At 51.3% G+C, this 20,858-nt stretch overlaps 1 protein-coding gene across 1 annotated transcript; it reads left to right on the forward strand.

Moving 5' to 3' along the window:
• The first annotated feature begins 1,113 nt into the window (after window positions 1-1,113).
• On the forward strand, window positions 1,114-4,283 carry NKX2-5 (NK2 homeobox 5). Its single transcript, XM_005614765.4, has 2 exons — window positions 1,114-1,668; window positions 3,177-4,283. Exons 1-2 carry the CDS (start codon window positions 1,338-1,340, stop codon window positions 3,812-3,814), a joined length of 969 nt encoding a protein of 322 aa, XP_005614822.2. The 5' UTR covers window positions 1,114-1,337; the 3' UTR covers window positions 3,815-4,283.
• The last annotated feature ends 16,575 nt before the right edge of the window (window positions 4,284-20,858 follow it).

Below are 20,858 nucleotides of genomic sequence, written 5' to 3' on the forward strand. Positions count from 1 at the left end.
GGGGAAGGCCCGAAGCTTTCATCAGATCTCCCAAGGGACCCAGAGGGATGCGGCGAACCGGTGCAGGATCTGGCCGGGTAGCTTGCACTCCTGAAACACTGGCAGCTTTGTCTGACAGAAGATTCCTACTTTACTGCCCCTGGGCTGAAAATTAACGCCCTGCCTGCCCTGCCTGCCCTGCCCTTCTCCCATGCGCCTGGCCCCGTCCCCGCCCGGGAGCCCTAATAGGAGCCCGTCCAGAGACCTCAGAGAAATCTCGGCCACGCCGGGATCAGAGGAGCCCGCCGGCCAGACAGCTAAATCCGGGCTGAGGCCCTGGAGCTGGCAGAGGCCTGGAGGCCTTGCTGCTAGGCAGGGAGGGCAGGGTAAGGAGGGAGGCAGGAAGGGTGGTCTCCATAACAGGATAATCTAAGGCGCCCCGGAAGACAGACCTCTTCTGGGAAGCTGAGCTTCCTGACTGGGATTCTGGGCTTGTTTCATTATTACGGGGAGCATCATCTCTCTAGGAGGAGACCGGCAGCAACTGGTGCCCCCTGGAGTTGTGCGTGTAGAACTTGCATTACTGTAGTAGATGGCCACTCCCCACCTGGCAACTACCTACCTTGCCTTTCAGCTTGACTCACCCAGGAGCCCCCAGGGGACTACGGGGGTATGACTGGCCCTGTAGGACAAGCCAAACAGAAACCCAAAATTGTCCCCTTCCTGCCATCACCCCAGCAAACTCTCTCCCCCAGCTTTCCTTATTCACACTCTTCCCAGTAAGACACACTTTCAGTAATAAAGCCTTTAAGACTCCTGGGAATAAGTGCCCTGCGCCAGCCCTGCGCCCAAGCCTTCCCTCTCCCACCCTGTTTCACTGGCTGAGGAACATTTCTTCAAATCCCAAATCCATCCGACGCGGCCCAGAGGCCAGATTCAGAGAATGAGGTCCTTTCCTGTGCATGCGCCGTAGTGGGGTTTTCGGGCTAATGGTGTGGAGAAATCTCAGGCTGTAGGAGCAAAAGAAGAGCCTTCCAAACGCGTCGCGGTCCCTTTAAAAAGCTGGGCAGGATTTTTTTTTTTTTTTAGAGCCGTATGACTATATTAGGTGACACGAAACTGCTCATCGCTCCTGTCAACGCGGCCCCTGGCCCAATGGCAGGCTGAGTCCCCCTCCTCCGGCCTGGTCCCGCCTCTCTTGCCCCTTGTGCTCCGCACTACCTGCCGCCCGGCCACATCCCGAGCAGGAAGGCCGGTGCGCGGGCGAGCGCCGGGCACCATGCAGGGAGGCTGCCAGGGGCCGTGGGCAGCGCCTCTCTCTGCCGCCCACCTGGCGCTGTGAGCCGCGCGCAGCCACCATGTTCCCCAGCCCTGCGCTCACGCCCACGCCGTTCTCGGTCAAAGACATCCTGAACCTGGAGCAGCAGCAGCGCAGCCTGGCCGCCGGGGAGCTCTCGGCGCGCCTGGAGGCCACCCTGGCGCCCGCCTCCTGCATGCTGGCCGCCTTCAAGCCCGAGGCCTACGCGGGGCCGGAGGCCGCGGCGCCCGGCCTCCCCGAGCTGCGCGCCGAGCTGGGCCCCGCGCCTTCGCCCGCCAAGTGCGCGCCTGCCTTCCCAGCCGCCCCGGCCTTCTATCCGCGCGCCTACGGCGACCCCGACCCGGCCAAGGACCCTCGAGGCGATAAGAAAGGTGAGGAGGAAACAGAAGCTCCTTCTCCGCTCTGGGTCGCTTTTGTCCCCAAACCCCGCCGCCAAGAGACTCTGGCCTGGGTGGAGGAGACGCGAGTGCCTAGGCGGAGGGCCGAGCGCGGGCGCTCGGAGTGTGCGAAGCGAGGGTGTCGTTAGGTCCCTCGCGCCCAGCGTCCAATCGGAGGTTTGGAGGAAATGCTGGACTGAGATGATCAGAAACGAGACAAAAGGGAAAAAAAAGTTTTTTCCGGCCTAACAAAGCCCCAGGCGGCAGCAGCCGTGCTCCTGGATCTAAGTTGAGCGATCGGTTTGTGGTCGGCAGAACAGAGAAAGAAAGATATTCTCTATGTCAGAGTTTTTTTAAAAAATCTCTTTTGAATTTAAGAGTCTTTCGAGGATCTGACGAAAACCGCTAAACAGAAATTAAAATGCTGCTCACCAGACATGCTTTTGAGCACGACCGGAGGAGGGTCCAGGACCCTTCTGTAGCTCACCTGTAACCCGTTTCTGGGGCCTTTCCTCCTTTGTGCCAGCAGAGTGAAATCTTTGGGAACAGGAGTCTTAGTCTAAAAGTGGGGTTCTGCGGACACTCAGGAATCTGACTTAGCAGCTTTATTTTTCCAGCACAGTTTCGCGACGCGGCCAGGGCCTAGAAGTTCTCTCCTGGAAAAAGTTAGAAAATGCCGCGCGACTAAAGGCGGGGGCAATGGAGGAGATGACTGGGGAAGGCGGCCGGACCGCCGCGCGTGCAGCCCCGAGCTCCGCGGGGAGGCTGGGGAGACGGCTGCCCAGCGCGGGGTCCGCGCGAACCGGGGGAGGCCGGGGTGGGCGAAGGGCCGCTGTGAGCCCAGAAGGGTTTGTCTGGGAGCAGAGGGAAGGCCCACGAACAGCTGCTGGCTGGCACGGCGGGCTGCATTGGTCGCTACCAATTCGAATCCAGCTCGTGCACGCGGGCAGGTTTTGAGTCTGCAGGCCCAGCCGCGGCTTCTGGGGCCCCGCACAAATCCTGCGGCGGCTGCGCGGGAGCCGTCGATCAGCAAACCGACGCCTCTTGGCCTTCTGCTTTTTCAGTTCCATGACTTTGAGACAACGTGACCGACCCTGGGGTGAGGCCTCGGTCCCCTTCATTTAGCTTCTCAAACCGAAGTAGCCCTAATCTAATTCATCCCAGCGCATCACTTGGTTTTGTTTTCTTTGCAGCCTGAAATCTTAAGTCACTGTCCATCTTCTTCACCAGAATGTGAACTCCCCGAGGGCAAGGGCCTCTCTTGTTTTGTTTTCCAGGGCCTAGAGCTGTGCCTGGCACATAGTAGACGTTCAACAAATGCTGACTGCCCAGCGGAAACCGAGCGGTCCGTGGCGCCCGGTGCCCTCGGCAGAGCGGGCCGCAGCCAAGCTGGGCGCTCCAGGCAGTACAGGGTGGCACCCACCAGCGGCCACTACCCAGCGGGCGCTCCGCGGGTCGGGCGCCCTGACCGAGCGTCTCTCTGCCTCTCTGTTCCCCCTCAGAGTTGTGCGCGCTGCAGAAGGCGGTGGAGCTGGAGAAGCCGGACGCGGACGGCGCCGAGCGACCCCGGGCGCGACGGCGGAGGAAGCCGCGCGTGCTCTTTTCTCAGGCGCAGGTCTACGAGCTGGAGCGGCGCTTCAAGCAGCAGCGGTACCTGTCGGCTCCGGAGCGCGACCAGCTGGCCAGCGTGCTGAAGCTCACGTCCACGCAGGTCAAGATCTGGTTCCAGAACCGGCGCTACAAGTGCAAGCGGCAGCGGCAGGACCAGACTCTGGAGCTGGTGGGGCTGCCCCCACCGCCGCCGCCAGCCCGCAGGATCGCGGTGCCAGTGCTGGTGCGCGATGGCAAGCCGTGCCTAGGGGACTCCGCGCCCTACGCGCCCGCCTACGGGGTGGGCCTCAACGCCTACGGCTATAACGCCTACCCTGCCTACCCGGGTTACGGGGGCGCGGCCTGCAGCCCTGGCTACAGCTGCGCCGCCGCTTACCCGGCCGGGCCGCCCCCGGCGCAGTCGGCCACGGCCGCCGCCAACAACAACTTCGTGAACTTCGGCGTCGGGGACTTGAACGCAGTACAGAGCCCCGGGATTCCGCAGGGCAACTCGGGAGTGTCCACGCTGCACGGTATCCGAGCCTGGTAGGGAAGGGACCTGCCCGGGGCGCCCCAGACCGGTCCCACCTCTAGAGAGGGGCACTGACTCCCGGGGGCGGGAGGGCTCCCGACACGTCTCGGCGTCCCTCGGATTTCACCTTCGCTCCCGCGGAGGCCTCGGAGCGTGTTCTGCCCCTTGCGCCTTTGTCCCCCTGAGCGGGAGAGTTTGTGGCCGAGTTTACGCAGCTTGCGGGCGAACAATCCCGCAGCCTGGTGCCTTACCCGTCGGCCCCGGAGCGCCCTCCGAGCGCCCACGGGCACCCCCGTCCGGCCGAACACCGGCCAGTTGGGACCGGGAGCCCCAGCGCGCTGGGCCTAAGACCCGGCCGCCTTTCCCCGAGCCTGGGCCCGGCGCCCGGGCCCTTGATGCCTTGCCGCCGCCCACCCACCCGTATTTATGTTTTTACCTGTTGCTGTAAGAAATGAGGATCCCCTTCCCATTAAAGAGAGTGCTCTGATCCTGCCTGTGTGCTTCTTTCAGCCTGCGGCGCTTGCGAAACGGAATTTCGAGGGCAGAGGCGCCGGCCGGCTGGTCTCGAGTTGCATGCATAGGCATTCACTGAGCAAGTTGAAAATAATAGTAAACCCGTGCTGGGTCCTTGTCAGGCACTTTCTGGGATTGTCTCCTGTCCTCGTTAATAACCCCAAAAGGGAGGTCCTTTTTTAAAGTGTAGCCGACTGAGGTCTGGAGAGGTCTAATGCCTTGCCTGTGACCAGGCAGCCAGGACCGGTAGAAGTGAGGTTCATTCCGAGTCTGACTTCAAAGAGGGCGCTTGCCCAGAATGCCCAACCTCACCTCCTTGATCCCTACTGTGTGCCAGGCACTGTTCCAGTGCTGGGCATTAAACGAAGAGCAAAGGGGCCCGGGCCCTGTGATTGGAGCACACTATAACTCATCTCGCTTAGAAGAACGCCTGAGCCCATTACACAGATGGAATAGCTGAGAACCATAGCTCTTGTCAAGCTTTCCTGAACTGCCCAGCCCAGTCGGGATGGAAGAGGGCATGGGGTCTGGTTGCCCAGGCCTCACCAGCTGCTCGGCTCAATGCGGCTGAGCCCAGAGCCTGCAGACCTGCTCATCTCCTGCTGTGGCTAAGCCACCTGAATCCCCAGGTCAGGGAACCCCTCCCCCGGACCCAGCCGCGGTCCTCCCCCTCAGCGTTTGATGAATTCCTCCATAGTCCCGATCAATGAATGATATTGCTGTACAGGGTTTTACAGACGAGAATATTGAGGCTAGGCGAAATCAAGCTAAAATCCTGCTGGCTGTGGGACTTGCTGGCTGCACACCTGCTTTTTTCTCTGTAAAATGAGGATAACCAGAATACCTTGCTCTGAGCCGCGGTCGGGGCAGTCCACAGGGGCCCGGAGCTGACCCGCAGCTCCTCAGCCCCCAGGGCCCTGAGGGAGTAACCTGCGCTTCTTACAAAGGTACGAAAGCGGGCGGGAGTCTGGGCGTTGTGTTCCCGTGGAATATGGGTTTTTCAGAGATTTTGCGCGGGGGGGGGGGGGGGGGGGCATAGGGCGTCAGGCCGACAGCTCCCTGTTGCAGACAAAACATTGCTCGTGGCGTTCAGGGGCCAAGCGCGGCTCGATGTGTCCCTGACGCCCTGGGAAGAGTCGCCAAGCCAGGCCTGATGCGACCAGGAGCTGTCCTGCTGCCGTGCAGGGACAATGCAGCGCTGCCTGTACCGTCCCTTCTCCGGGTAAGTGCTGCCCCCCAAGTTCGCCCCACTTGCCAGCGGGAGAGGGGAAGATATCTAGAGATTCTAAGGGCCACCGCTTGCCCGGAGCCACGCAAGGCGCAGAGCTGCACGCCGCGGGCGCGCTGTAGGGGCTCTGGGATGCACGCTGTCTACCCCCGCAGGGTTATGGGCTGGGCTCTGTGAAGGAACGGAAAAGGGCTGAGCTCTCGGCTTGGCTCTGGGCCCCCGGGCTTGAATTCCCTCGGCTGTAAGGTCCAAGCCAGGCTGTCGAGATCCAGAGGGAGAGCGATGCGCCCAGCTCAGCCCGCATTCCGCCTCTTAGGCCTACGACCGCGGCTGCGAACCTTTAATGAGCACGCGTTCAGCGCTCTCTGCCCATCACCGTGACGCGCGCCGCGGTCCCAGCTCACGGACAGGCACACTGAGGCTCTGCCAGGCCGCCGGACCGGCTCGTATGCCAGACGGCGCTCTCCTACCAGGCATCCCGGGCCCGCAGCCCTAGCAGTCGGCCTAACGCACAACCGCGGAAATCCTTCTATCTGGAACTCACCCAAATTCGCGCTCTTGATCAGATCGAGCGCGTTTGCCCATGACGCCCTGAGGTTCCGCACACCCGCGGGCCTTTTTCTTCTTACACTGTCTACAGTAACGTTAGAGATAATGTTTCCTTCGCTTAACGTTATACCGCAAGGATTTTTCTATGATATCTCCCTCTTTGTCATCTCCCTTCCGGGACCAGCTGAGTGACCCCAAGGTCTCTGACAGACGGATAGCAGCGGCTGGCTGCCGGACATTGGGCTCGCCAAGTGTCAGGTCTCCGGGGTAAATGCTTTCCAGTTCTCTAATCCATCTTAATTTGCAGACCAGGAAACTGAGGACCAGAGGTCATGTCAACGGTCAAGGTCATACATTCCCTAAGCGCGGAGCTGGCGAACCCACGCGGCGCACGCTGAAGGGCGGAGGGGGCGTGTCTGAGAAACCAGAGCCGGCCGGCAGCGTTGGTGTCCGGTGCAGATGCCGCAGGGCCGCGCTCCCGGCCACGCGCCGAGCCAACCCCACGCTCCCATCCGCCGGGCGAGGAGCTCACGCTTCCCATCCAGGCTCCTGATGGGGCAAACGGTCGAGCGCGGAGCTCCGGGAAACGGCGTGGACCGCTCTCGCCCGGCGGAGGGGGTCGGGCGCCAAGGGCCGCAGGGTCAGAAGTATCCTAAACTAAACGCCCGCGTTCACCCTGCGATCCCTTCCCAAATTAAGTCGGCAGTATTTTTGTTTTTCAATTATTATACAAACGACATGTGCGGAGTGAGAAAATTCAATGAGGACAGAAAAGTCGGAAACGAGAAGCGCGGGGCGCCTCCGAGGTGGCAGGGCGCGCGGAGACCGGGTGGCGCGGCCTGCTCCGCAGGCCCCGAGCGCCAGGGAAGCACAGAGGGGACTAGGTACATGTAACAATTTTTTAAAAATCAAATGAGCACACGCCGCTGTTAAAAAATAATGAGAGGTGGGCCCTGACATTAAAAAGAAACGAGCTGGCTTCCCGGGCTGGGGTGCAAGCCGGCCAGGGCACCCCCCCACCCCCCGCAGGGAGACGCCCGGCCACGGCGCCCCTCCCGGCCCGCGCGTCCTCTCGCTTCCCCAGCCAGCAGACACAGATTCTGTCAAATCAGAATAGCTCCCGTCGTCTTGTTTTGTACTGATTTCGCCTTCTATCGACGCCATGTTGTGTCTCCACGCGCACCTGTGTTTAAAAGAACCGCAGAAGGCGCAGGGCTCGCTCTAGACCCGCGAACTTGACAGCAGCCCGGACCGCGGCCCTGCTTATCGGGGAGCACGCCCTTCCTGGGCCGGGCCGCGCCTGCTCTGGAGGCATTCTGGGCTCAGGCCCCCGCGCGTGTGCCAGAGGCGACAGCTCCGCAGCGCCCGGGTCTTGCTGACTTTCACGCCAGACTGGGTTCCTGGAAAAAGGGGCCCGTGGCTTGGATTTCATTTATTTATCGCTCCCGGAGTTTACCGCGTGCCAGGCACTGTCCCAAGTTCTTTCCAAGTGAGCCCATCTAATCCTCTTTCACACTTCTGAGTTCTACTGAGGAAATAGATGAAGAGTCAGTCTTAGGACCAGAGAAGAGGAGTAACTTGCCCAAGGTCACACAGCGGGCCAGTGCCAGAGTTTGGTTAAAAGCCCAGGCAGTCTGGCTCGGGAGTCCAAGAGCACTGTGCCTTCCCAGGCCCGATTCAAAGAGTGGGCACAAAGACATTTTTGTCAATTGATTAAAGAGTACAGCAATAACATCAGCTAGCAATGCTTCAAAGATTTCTGTGTGCCAGGCAGAACAAGCCCATGAGGTAGGTACAATTATTCTTCGCTTTGGCCAGGAAAGGAAACTGAGGCACAGAGAGATGTGATCCACCCAGAATCTCACAGTGGGGTAGGCATAGCTGGGATTCCAGGGGGCAGTCTTCTGGGAGTGCTTACCACAGAGCGGGGTAGGAAGTGAGCAGGCCTGACCGGCTGGCCACCCAGAGCCACCACGAGCGCCCACCCCCAGCGGCATGGGATAACAGTACGGATTGTGGCCTGACATCTCTTCCTGCTTCCTGTGTGCTAGGGCCTGGGCTACGTGCTGAACCTGCGAATCTCCTTCTGTTTCCCAGGGAGGAAATTGAACTCCAAAGAAGTTAAGGACCCTGCCTACCAAGGGCCACTCTAGTAGTATGGCCTGCGGGGACCCGTGCTTGAATCTGGATGATTCCACTGGAGCCCTGGCTCTTTGAACCACTCTCAGCAGTTCTCAAACTTGCTGAAGACGCGAACTGCTGGGGGCTGAGACAAACCCAACCCCTGCCTGCCCCAGCTCCCTGGATTGGACTCCCTGGGGACAGGGCTTGCAAAGCCACATTTGTAACCAGGTGATTCTCATCATCTGGCAGGTTGGAGAACCGCAGAGCCTTCAGGCTCCGGCTCTTGAGGGCCTGGGAGAAAGGGGAGGCAGGTTTCCCTCTCTAGGCCCGGCTCCTCCATCTCAGGGTCACTGTGTGTTTGCCGGGATCCAGTGGCTGCAGCACAAGCCAGGTGGTCCTGGGAGCCCCAGGAGCAGGGAGGAGGGCAGAGGGAGGGAAAGCCGATGGGTAGAGATTGGGGGAGGTATTTTGAACACTCCTGTCTTGGCCCAGGCCACAAGGCCATCCCTGTGCCTGCCAGTGTTGCAAAAGAGAGAAGAGGGATTTGAGGGGACTATTCAGAGACAGTCCGTCTGTCCTGCCCAGATCCTAAGCTCCACCCTGGGTGCCACGGGAAGGGGAGCAGGGACAAACCAGCCGCCAGGGGTTTACAGCGTGCCAGGTTTTCACCTAGCCCTCTGTCCTTGTGAGGTCATCAAAGTGCCACAATTACCTGGCCATCGTAGATTCCATTTCACAGATGAAGAAAGTGAGGCTTAAAAAGGTTTTGTCACTTTCTCTGTTCTCACAGTTAGAAAGTAGCCAAGCTGAGTTCTAACACCAAACTCTCTTCTTTCCGGTACACGTCCAGCTGTGCCCACCTGACCCAAACTCCAGCCTGCAGAAATCTCAGTTGCCGCATTGGCTCACGTTAGCTCCGCCTTCCCCACCCCATCAGACTGGTTTCCTCTGCTCTCAGCTTTTTAAGGGAGGCCTTTAACAGAAGGTGCTAGATAGAAAGGAGTTCTCATTTTCAACGAATGCAACAGTTGCATTCATTATTGTTCTTCCGAGGCCCTTCACCAATACGGGTGCAATTTCAACAGAAGGCAACATGTCTCACTGAGGACCTTAGTTTTAGCCTTCTGCATACAAATTGAAAAGAATAGTTTTGGGGCCAGCCCGGTGGCACAGCAGTTAAGTGCCCACATTCCGCTTTGGCCTCCCGGGGTTCGCCAGCCAGGATCGCAGTGCGAACATGGCACCGCGTGGCAAGCCATGCTGTGGTAGGCGTCCCACATATAAAGTAGAGGAAGATGGGCACAGATGTTAGCTCATGGCCAGTCTTCCTCGGCAAAAAGAGGAGGATTGGCAGCAGTTAGCTCAGGGCTAATCTTCCTAAAAAAAAAAAAATAGTTTCTCCTTTTCTCCAACTCCAGGCAAACGTGGTGCTCAGTTGTCACATTTGTCCTCACTGGTGGCTATTTGACTTCTTTCCGTGATCTGGATTTCTTAGACACCTAGGTAAGCAGCTCAAGAGCCTTTTGGAAAGATTTAAAGTTTAAAACATGTAAATAAAGAAATGATGGTTTAAAATGTCTCTAAGTGTTATATAGGTTCAGTGGAATCCCAATCAAAATGCTGATGGCGCATGTGCGTGTCGTGTAACTTGACGAGCTGATTAGAAAACTCATATGGAAGTGTAAAGGTCTAGGAAAAGCCAAGATGTTCTTAAGTGAGGAGAACAAGGTGGGGGCTTCTTCCCCATCAGAGGACAAGGCGTGTAAAGCAGGGTGGTTAACCGTGTGGCACTGGCACAGGGCAGACGAACAGACCAACGGAGCAGAACAGGGCGCCCGGAATCAGACCCGTCCACGTGTGATCCAAGACAGGGCTGTTTTTGGAGATCACTGGGGAGGCGTGGGCTTTTCTATAAATGCTGCTCCACAAGGCAAAAAACAAATTATAATTTAACCCCTACCAAACATACAAAAACCAAATCAAGATTAATTGAAGACTCGTCTGCGAGAAGCAAACCTATACATTTAGGAGACAATGTAGGAGAATATTTGTATGACCTTATGGTAGGAAAAGGTTACTCAAACGTGGCACCCAAAAGCACAAACCTTAGAGGAAAAGATTGACTACATTAAGATTTAAAACCTATACTCACTAAGACATCACATAGTGCAAAGACAAGACAAGGAAGATATTTGCAATGCATACAGCCAACAAAGCATTAGTATCCAGAATATATAATGAAACCCTAAAATTCTGCCTCCACTGCTCTCTAGCCTCTCTGGCTCCCTTGCTGTTTGTCACGCGAGCCTGGCACACTCCTGCTTCAGGGCCTTTGCATTGGCTGCTCTCTGCTCAGAATGACCCTCCCCCAGATATCTGCCTGGCTAATGTCACATCTGTTTCAAGTCTTTGTTCAAATGTCACCTTGTCATGAGGCCCACCCTGACTACCCTATCTAAAATTGCACCCCCATACACATACTCCTGGAAGCCCCTGTATCTTTTTTCCTTTAGCCCTTGTTACCTTTTAATATCCTGTTTTGCTCACTGATGTGTCCCAAGCACCTAGAAGAGTGCCTGGCAATTGTAGATCCTTAGTGAAATGTGATGAATTAATGACTGAGTGACTGAGTACCAATTACCCAAAAGGGGCAGCTAGGCAAGAGAAATGAACAGGAATTTCATGGAAAAGGAAGCACAAAGGGTCCAAAATTATATAAATATAGTCCATCTATTCATTAGTCAGGAAAACAAAAAGTCATGATGAGATACTGTAATTTACCCACCAGACCAGCAAAAATTCAAGAGGTTAGTACGAGAAATTGGGAGAGTAGCCGTGGATATGCACTCTCCCCCTGGAAGAGGTGTGACAAACACCAAGACTTGAGAAGACAGTTAGGCACAGCTCAGTAAAGTCAAATAGGAGCCTACCCTGGATCCAGCAAATGCACTTCTAGGCACACAGCCCAGGAATATTCTTGTGCATGTGCACCCAGAGATATTTGTAACTAAGTCCAAAAAAGCCTTGAAGGTGATGGTATAGACTGGAAACCCCCAGAACGCCCATCAACCGTGGATGGGTAAATAAGTCACAGGAGAGTCACACAGTGGAATATTATACAGCCATGAAAATGAAGGTGCCTCAGCCACACTCGTCAACAGGAATCAATCTCAAAGATGAGTCACTGCTCAAAGGAGAGCAAAAGAAGTGTCACTGAAGAATAAAGACAATGAGACCCCATTTACACAATGGTCAAAATGGGCAAAACAAAATGATGTATTAGTTAGGATGTGCACCTAGATGTCGAAACTGAAAAGAAAAGCAAGTGAATGATTAACTCAAAATTCAGACAGTGGCTGCCTCTGGGGGAGAGAAAGAGGATGCAATTGGGGGGAGCTTTCAGTGGGGGCTTGTGGGGTATGGTCATGGTCTGTTTCTTGGTCTGGGTGATGGGTACTCATGAGTTCATTGCATTGTCTTTAAACTATACATACATATGCTCTTTATTTGTTTATTATTTACCTTTTTCATTGAGATATAACTTATACACAGTAAAGTGCATAAATCTTAAGTAGTCAGTTAACTAAATTTTGCAAATTATCCTACTCTTTTGTGTATGTATATAGCATGCTATATTTCACAAGTTTGAAACGCATCCCCAAAATCAATCGTGGTGTCCTAAGTTTCAGGACTTAGCCTTAGAATAAGGAGGCTCCACTCTTTTAAAGTGAAAGAAAGCAACGGGGCTGGCCCGGTGGCTCAGTGGTTAAGTGCGCACGTTCCAATTCGGCAGCTAGGGGTTTGCCGGTTCAGATCCTGGGTGCAGACATGGCATCGCTTGGCATGCCATGCTCTGGTAGGCGTCCCACATATAAAGTAGAGGAAGATGTTAGCTCAGGGCCAGTCTTCATCAGCAAAAAGAGGAGGATTGGCAGCAGATGTTAGCTCAGGGCTAATCTTCCTCAAAAAAAATAAAGTGAAAGAAAGCAAGATGAAAATTGTGCTTCCAAGAGGATCCCAAGTATGTCAAAAAAATCATGTTTATTCATAAATTATAATGCATAACATATGATTATTTTATATCATCTAATAACCGTCATTTTCCCAGCTGTCAAATATTATTTAGCTTGCTGTGCACTGAGCCCTTTAAAGTCATTGCCCATCTCTGTGAGAGAGATCCAGGTACTGCTTACACTGAGGAAACAGAAGTGAAGTGGATCCTGTGAGTTACCCAGCTTGTCGGAGCCCAAGTGAAAACGGGAACTTACATTTCTCTCACTCCCGTGCCTCTCACTCCCTCATCACACCGAACCGGGGCTGGAGGCGGGAGGAGGTGAGAAGAAAATACATCAAAACGTGCCTGGCCAATGGTACTCTCGAATTTCACACCAGGAGGGCCTCCTCAGGTAACCCCAGTCTGGTTTGCAATAGGATTCAGTGGAAAGTACAATTCACACAGTGTCAAGTTTTGCACTTAAAAGGAAACAGTCTTTTTGGTATTGTACCACTTCAAAAGCATATGATTCAGATTTATATACAGTATAAAATATAAACTCTGATTTCTCTATATTCTAAGTCTTCTACAGTGAGCATCAGAAACAAAATCAAAGTTTAAAAGTATAAACATAAGTGCCCATCAACAGATGAATGGATAAAGATGTGGTGTGTATATATATAGAACACTACTCAGCCATAAAAAAATGACAAAATCATGCCATTTGTGACCACATGGATGGACCTTGAGGGAATTATGTTAAGCAAAATAAGTCAGACTGAGAAAGACAAATACCATATGATTTCACTCATATGTAGAAGATAAACAAACATGGACAAGGAGAACAGATTAGTGGTTACCAGAGGGGAAGGGGATTGGGGGGAGGAAAAAATGGGTAAAGGGACACATGCGTACGGTGACGGATAAAAACTAGGCTCTTGGTGGTGGGCACGATGCAGTCTGTACAGAAGGTGAAATATAATGATGTACACCTGAAATTTACACAGTTATAAGCCCATATGACCCCTACGAAATAATTAAGAAAAAAAAACTGCCACAAAACACACACAGAGCCTGAGCCCATTTATTAAATGAAATGTTGCATGTGACGGGCTTAGCAGAATGCTAAGATGCTAATTATTGTTATATATACAATAAATGTTAATTATTGTTACATACATAATAAAAGGCTGGAAGGCGTAAGTATATATATATAAATAAAGAGAGTAGTGAGTGTGTGGAAGCCCTTTCACCGAGAGGCCTGGAAACTATGAGCTGGAGGTCAAGGCTGGAGAGAGAAAAATCGCCATTCTCCTTCCCAGAAATGATGGCGCTTTTGTTCTTTGTCTCCTATGCTGCAAAGGAAGCTCCGTGAGGTCAGGGAGTTCGGAGTTCTCAGTGCCCGAAGCGGTTCCTGGCAGGATGTGGTCTATACACTGACCACTAAGCGACTTACGTTCATTCTCAGGTTCCTGCACTTGCCCGTCACCCTGAGAAACTTTTCAGAAACACGGTTCCCAGGCCCCTCTCCTGTCCTGCAGGTGAGGCCGGGAAACCAGGCTGATCCCAGTGTTCGGGCAACACTGCTTCTGTTGTCCTGGAACCTGGATGAATGTTTGAGGCCGTGACTCCCGCTACCAGGGACTTCAGCCTCAGTTCTCTTAGAGTCAGAAGATGCCCTGTCTTGAAAGTGGCCTTGAGAGGAAGGGAGAGTCGTGTGAGTTTCAAAAGAGGAATTTAAAAAAAACGCTGCCCCGGTGTCCTCTTCATCTAAGTATTCATCATCCAAATCACTTGGCGTGGGTTTTATGGGAAAATAAAAGTCCTGAGAAAATAAAAATAATCACTAATGAACAGACCACTGTAAAAAGAAGGCCCCATTGAAACAGTAATTGCACATCCAGATACATTCTTTAAAGGAATTCTTGCAAATGTGACCCAGGAGAACCGAAGCCGTCCAGTCGAGGTATTTGTCCCAAGCAGCCTCATGTGGCAGGTCCTCAGCACAGTGCAACTCTATAAGGCCATTCAGTTGTAAAATGCAACAATAAATCTCGCAAAAGACGCAAGATTTCACTTTAAAAATGGGCAAAGGGCTTGAATAGATATTTCTCCCAAGAGGATATACAGATGGCCGCCAAGCACATGAAAAGATTCTCGATATCATTAATCATTAGAGAAATGCAAATCAAAACCACAAGCAGACACCGTTTCACACCCAGTAGGGTGGCTATTATCAAAAGAACAGAAAATAACAAGTGTTGGGGAGGATGTGAAGAAGTTGGAACCCTTGCGCATTGCTGGTGGGAATGTAAAATGGTGCAGCTGCTGTGGAAAAAAGTATGGCAATTCCTCAAAAACTGAAACATGGAGTAAGATTTGATCCAGCAATTCTGCATCTGGGTATATATCCAAAAGAAGTAAAAGCAGGGATTCAAACTGATATTTGTGCACCAATGTTCACAGCAACATTATTCACTGTAGCTAAGAGCTGGAAGCAACCCAAGTGTCCATTGACAGATGAACGAATAAACAAAATGTAGCATGTACATACAATGAAATAATATTCAGCCTTAAAAAGGAAGGACATTCTGACACATGCTACAACAAAGTTGAACCTTGAAGGCATTATGCTAAGTGAAATAAGCCAGACACAAAAGGACAAATACTGTATGATTCCACTCACATGCGGTTCCTAGAGGAGTCAAGTTCATAGAGACAGAAAGCAGAACGGAGGTTGCCAGGGTTGTGGGAGGGGGATGGGGGGTTAGTGTTTAATGGATATGGAGCTTCAGTTTGGGAAGATGAAAAGAGTCCGGAGGCGGATGGTGGTGATGGTTGCACAAGAATGTAAATGTGCTTAATGCCACTGAACTTGTACACTTAAAAAAGGTTAAAATGGTAAATTTTATATTATGTATATTTTATCACAATTTTTAAAAATTAAGTCCCAAAATTAAAAAAATAAAAAAGGATGCAGGCTTTCTGGAAGCTGAGAAAAGTGTTGTTCCGTTTACACCCAAGGCAACAAGCAAGTGAGGACGTGGCACAGTTAAGTGAAGAGAGAGAGAAGCAAGCAGTGAGGACAGGAGAAATGGCTCCAAGGAGAATGACAGCATATCGAGGGATTAAAAGTGGTCTTGGGACGATTGAGGAAGCTTTGCAGCCCAGCTGTCTTCATGACAGGTCTGTGAAAGTGAAAATGAAGGATGGCTCGTGCTGTGATGTAACAGCATCAGAAAAAACACGCCCCCAAGTCCTAATCAACTCCTAAGTCATTTTTTCCTTTTAAGACTTAGAATATAAATTCAATTATAACCAAATCCACAAGGCAAAATAAGAACGTTTTCAAAATTTACTCAAATTTTAGTCCTGTTTTCAATACATTCACATTACATGACCTTCCCCACCTGACCCCTGCCCTGACTGCTGTCTTCAGAAAACAAGGAATTCAGGTTTGTGAAAATGGATTTTGACTATTTCACAAACCTGAATTATTAGACCAGCGGTTCTCAGACATTTTGGTCTCAGGAAACCTTTACACTTCTTAAAAATTATTGAGGACTCGAGCTTTAGTTTGGGTCGGTTATATCTATCCATTTTATCATATTAGAAATTAAAAGTGCTAATTTTTAGAAATAGCTACTAAATAATTTAAAAATTGCAATAAGCGTATTACATGAAGTCTGGATAGAAGATGAATGAAAAGCAACGAAAGATGTAAGTATGTGGGCAAATGTAAGCAAACATTGACTGCAAGCTGTGGGTGAAAAAGAAGGAGAGGCTAGAATGACGAGAGCAGGCAACAGTGAGGCAGGAGCAGTTAACTGGAGTTACAGCGTGTGAAACTCCAGAAAGAGGGTGGAAGTTTTGATCAATTGTGGATTTTTCCAGCAATGTTATGTTTCTTGACCTGGGTGGCAGTCGCGGGTGTTGCTGTATGACTACAAATAAAACTGCACACGTGTTAATGCCTCCTTCTGTCTGAATGTTGTATCTAGCAGTTTAAAAAATGTTTAGAAAAATTTCACGAAGTACGAAAGGATATAGAATAACAAAGTGCATCCTTGCAGAGATTTCTTGTGAATAAAGAAACAAACACTTGGTGTTCTCTTCTTTCTTTCCCCACTTTTACAGAAGTGGTAGATTTTAGCCTCACTGTTCCGCACCTCACTTTTTTTATTTAATAATTTTTGGAGATTGCTTCATATCAGTTTATAAGGAGCTCTTCATTCTTTTTATTATAACTACACACTGTTTCAGTCCATGGAAGTACCATTTCTTTAACCACTTCCTTATTGATGGATACTTAAGTTGTTTCCAACTTTTTTGTCTTGCAAATGATACTACAGTGGATACCTTTGTTAATACGCCACTTTGTATGGTTACATCTATAAGATAGATTATTTGAGGTCTTTTTTTTTTTTTTTTTTTTGCTGAGGAAGATGTGCCCTGAGCTAACATCTGTGCCCATCTTCCTCTATTTTGTATGTGGGATGCTGCCACAGCATGGCCACCGATGAGTAGTGTGGGTCCACGCCCGGACCGCCTAAGCAGAGAGCACCAAAGTTAACCACTAAGCCACAGGGCCACCCCCCATTTGAGATTTTTAGTGATGATATTTTGCCACAGTGACTTGAGAACTTTTTTTACTCTGGCAACTGCTATCTTAACACAAAACGTTTCTTGATTATATGTTTAAATAGGGTCTTTCAAGTTACATCTACAGAGACACATGTTTCATAACCACAGCTGCATATGGAGGCTTTTTAATTTTTGTAATATCTTTTATCATTTACTTGCAGCTGTAAGAAATGAATGGCACTGGCTTAAGGTTCTCTGGTAGCAGATGACAGAACCCGACTCTGGCTAAACAAGCCAGAAAGGGGACTTCATTGAACAGATCTTAGAGTAGCTCACCAAACCCAAGGAGGAACATCCAAACACAAAGTCCAGGAGGTGCAGAGCCAGCCCAGCCCAGAGGCCCTCCTGGAGGAGGAGTTCACAGCACAGCCCTCCTCTCTAGAGAGCGCCATTAAAGCCACTTGACCCCAAAGATGGCAGCCTCTGAAGCCCCATCCATAGTGAGGTTCCTGGGAGAGAGCAGCTGACAAGTTGAGCGTACGTCCACGTTTCTTTCCCTGGATGGATCAGCTGGGCCCGAGGGAGCTCATGTCCTCCTGGGCCTTGAGACTGTTCCCAGGAAGGGGGCGTCATGAGCCAGCTGGCCCTGCCAACCAGCACCTGGAGCATGGAATTGTCCAAAGGACCGTGGGGTGGCCAAGAGCAGTTGGCAGGGACGTAGTTCTTTCCTCTTCTTAAAAAAAGAAAATGCCCAATCCAAAACCCGGCGACACCAAACGCGGGTGAGGGTGTGGAGTGACAGGAACTCTCATTCATTGCTGGTGGGGGTGCAAAACGGTCCAGCCACCTTGCAAGACAGTTTGGCAGTTTCTTACAAAACTAAACACGCTCTTACCATTCCAGCAATCATTGTCTTCACTGTTGACCCAAATAAATTGAAAACATGTCCGAACAAAAACCTGCACACGGATGTTTATAGCAGCAATTATATAATTGCCAAAACTTGGAGGTAAGCAAGATGTCCTTCAGTAGGTGAATGGATAAACTGTGGTACATCCAGACAATGGAATATTATTTGGTGCTGAAAAGAAATAAGCCATCAAGCCATGAAAAGACATAGAGGAAGCTTAAATCCATATTACTAAGTAAAAGAAGCCAGTCTGAAAAGGCTACAGAAGGTGTGATTCCAACTATATGACATTCTAGAAAAGGCAAAACTATAGAGATAGTAAAAAGGTCAGTGGCCGCCAGGCGCTGGGGGGTGGGGCAGGATTTTCAGGGCAGTGAAAGTGCTCTGTATGATGCTATAATGACAGATTCATGTCATCATACGTTCGTCCAAACCCATAGAATGTACAACACCAAGAGTGAGCCCTAACGCGAACCATGGCCCTTGGGTGACGATGTGGGTTCATGAAGTGTGGGTATGGGGCTATACGGGAACTCTCTGTAGCTTCTACTCAGTTTAGCTGTGGACCTAAAACTGCTCTAAAAGATAAAGTCCTTTAAAAAGTGTTCCTTATTACAAAATTAATACATTTTATTGCAGCAAATTTAGAAAATACAGGAGGCAAAAATTACTCATGACGCCATGCAGAGAGAAGCAGGCAACATTTTTCCCTTTCAATGTTTTTTCTAGGAGTATGTTTTTTTCTTCACTTTTTTTTTTTTAAAGAAAATAAAAACCAGGCATGTCTTTTCACTTAACAGGACATCACAAATGTCTTTGGGAGCCGATCAGCATGCCTGGTTCCAAATCCCAGTTCTGCCTCTTACAGCTGTGTCACCTTGGGCAGCTCTCTTAACCTCTCTGTGCTTTAGTCTCCTCGGGAGTAAACAGAGGTAATAATAGTACCTACCTCTTCAGCTGAGGGAGGATCAAATCGGTTGCTTACATAAAGCACAGAACAGTGTTTGCTATCATCATTTTTCCACAATATTCGATATTCTTCTCTAAGGCAACGACACCACTTTTTCGGGCTCATACATTTCTTTTGTTCAGATATAGCATAATTTGTTTAATTAGTCTCCTAACCTAAAACCCTTGGGGCCCTTTTGTTTCTTTTAACCAACACTGTGATGAACATCTTCATAGCCACGTTGAAGCAGAACGGTTAGACACCGTTTTAAAACTGGAACCCCAGGTTGCCAAGTTGCCCGGGAGGATGCTATACCAGTCAATGCTTCCTCCAGCAGTGCGGGGGGGCTCCCTCACCACAGAGGACGTCACCGAACGTGAATACCTTGTCATCTCTGCCCGCCTGACAAGCAGCAAATGGCATCTCTTGTTTTCCAGCAGGTAGAGACGTCCCCTGGCCTGAATGCTGGCAGCGCCTTCCGTCTGCCCCAGGCAGGCGGGTGGAGGCCAAGTCCGCTCTGCCCTTTACATCCAGACCCGAGTCCTGTTGAAAACTTGTCCCAAAGACAGATAGCAAGGATAACCGTCTTCCATCCTCTAACCTCCTGGCATGCTCCAGCCACAATTCCTGTTTTTATTACACCACCCTCTGTTTTGACGGCAAATGCTCTCTTTATCGCACATTTATGCCGCAGTTGTTTTCTGACTGCTCCGACAAAAGCTCCGGGGTGGACAGGGGTGCGCTCCGTGCCTTCACCTGGGCGGTGTGGTCCCATGTGCTGGACGGGGAGGCCTCCCCTCGCTCACTCCACCTGTGCCGGGGCACAGCGGGGCTCTACAATGAGCTGGGGCCTCTCTGGCTCTTCACTAACTCCCCAGGAGGCAGATACTGTTGTTCCCCTTTCTTTTAAAATATATTTCTTTATTGTGGTAAAATATACATGACAAAATTTTACCATTTTAAGAGTACAATTTGGTGGCACTAAGCACACCTACAGTGCCAGGCAATCATTACCACAATGCGTTTGTGGAACTTTTCGTCACCCCAAACAGAAGCTCTGTACCGTTAGGCAGTGACTCCCCAGCCCCCTTCCCTAGCCCCCATCACCCCTATTCTGCTTTCTGTCTCTGCGGATCCCCCCGTTCTACACACGTCCTACAAGTGGAATCATACAGTGTTTGTCCTTTTGTGTCTGGTTTATTTCACTTAGCATAACGTCTTCAAGGGTTATCCGTGTTGTAGCACGTTTCAGAATTTCATTCCTTTTTGTGACTAAATAATATTCCATTGGATGTATAGAACTGAATCTTGTTCACCCAGTCTGTCGATGGGCACATGGGTCGTTTCCCCCTTTGGCTGTCGTGAATCGTGCTGCCGTGAACCTGAGTGTACAGGTTTCTGTTGAGTCCTGCTTCCGGCTCTTCTGGGTGTATTCCACCTAGGAGTGGAATTGCTGGACCGTATGGTAGTTCTATGCTTTTTTTGAGGATGTTGTTCCCATTTTAACAGATAAGGAAACTGAATCTCAGAAAGGCGAGAGGACTGGCTTCATTCCAGCATAAGTGTCACCCAGGCCCATTCCCCTCTGAGACCAGGCTATCCCAGGGCACTCTGTTGCCTCAGCGTTGAGGGTGGAGGTGAGATGTGGACGGACACTGGGATGGACATCGGCAGGCCAGCGGGGGAACCTCTGAACTGCATCTCACCTGGGTTCACGTTTGTCCATTTCCAGTGCCACCACCCTGGTCCAGGCAGCCACCTGGCCTCACTGGGATTCGAGCCACAGACTGCAGTCTCCTTGCTCCCCTCCGGTACCTCCAGCCTGTGGGATCTTATGAAGACAGGGATCAGATGGAATCACATCGCTCCCCTGATTAAAGGCCTTCAGAGACGGCTCCTTACACTTAGGGCCAAAGTCTGGGCCTGCTGGTGCAGCTCTTCTCCAGCTTTGCCCTAGCCCGCCTCTTCCTGCACAAGGCGCCCTGGTCGGCAGTCTGGCCCCTCAACCAGCAGAGCCCCCTCCAGCCAAAAGTGGGTATCTGTCCTTCAGATTCGGCTCACGCAGAAGGAAAACCTGGGGGCTGGGTGAGGTCACCTGGGCCACAGGGACCCTGAGGGAGGGCAGCTCCTGCCTCCATCTGGCCGGGGACCCCCATGCCCCTCCCTGCCTCCTCCAGGCCAATCGGCTCTCTCAGAGGCAGAGGTTTCTGA

This window comes from Equus caballus, chromosome 14 (genome assembly GCF_041296265.1).
Source record: "Equus caballus isolate H_3958 breed thoroughbred chromosome 14, TB-T2T, whole genome shotgun sequence".
Taxonomy (NCBI): Eukaryota; Metazoa; Chordata; class Mammalia; order Perissodactyla; family Equidae; genus Equus; species Equus caballus.

Bases quoted from the DNA above. Each gene is read 5' to 3' on its own strand.
- NKX2-5 (XM_005614765.4), top strand. From the start codon at position 1,338: ATGTTCCCCAGCCCTGCGCTCACGCCCACGCCGTTCTCGGTCAAAGAC. The intron at 1,669-3,176 runs GTGAGGAGGAAA...GTTCCCCCTCAG, and splicing joins CCCTCGAGGCGATAAGAAAG to AGTTGTGCGCGCTGCAGAAG.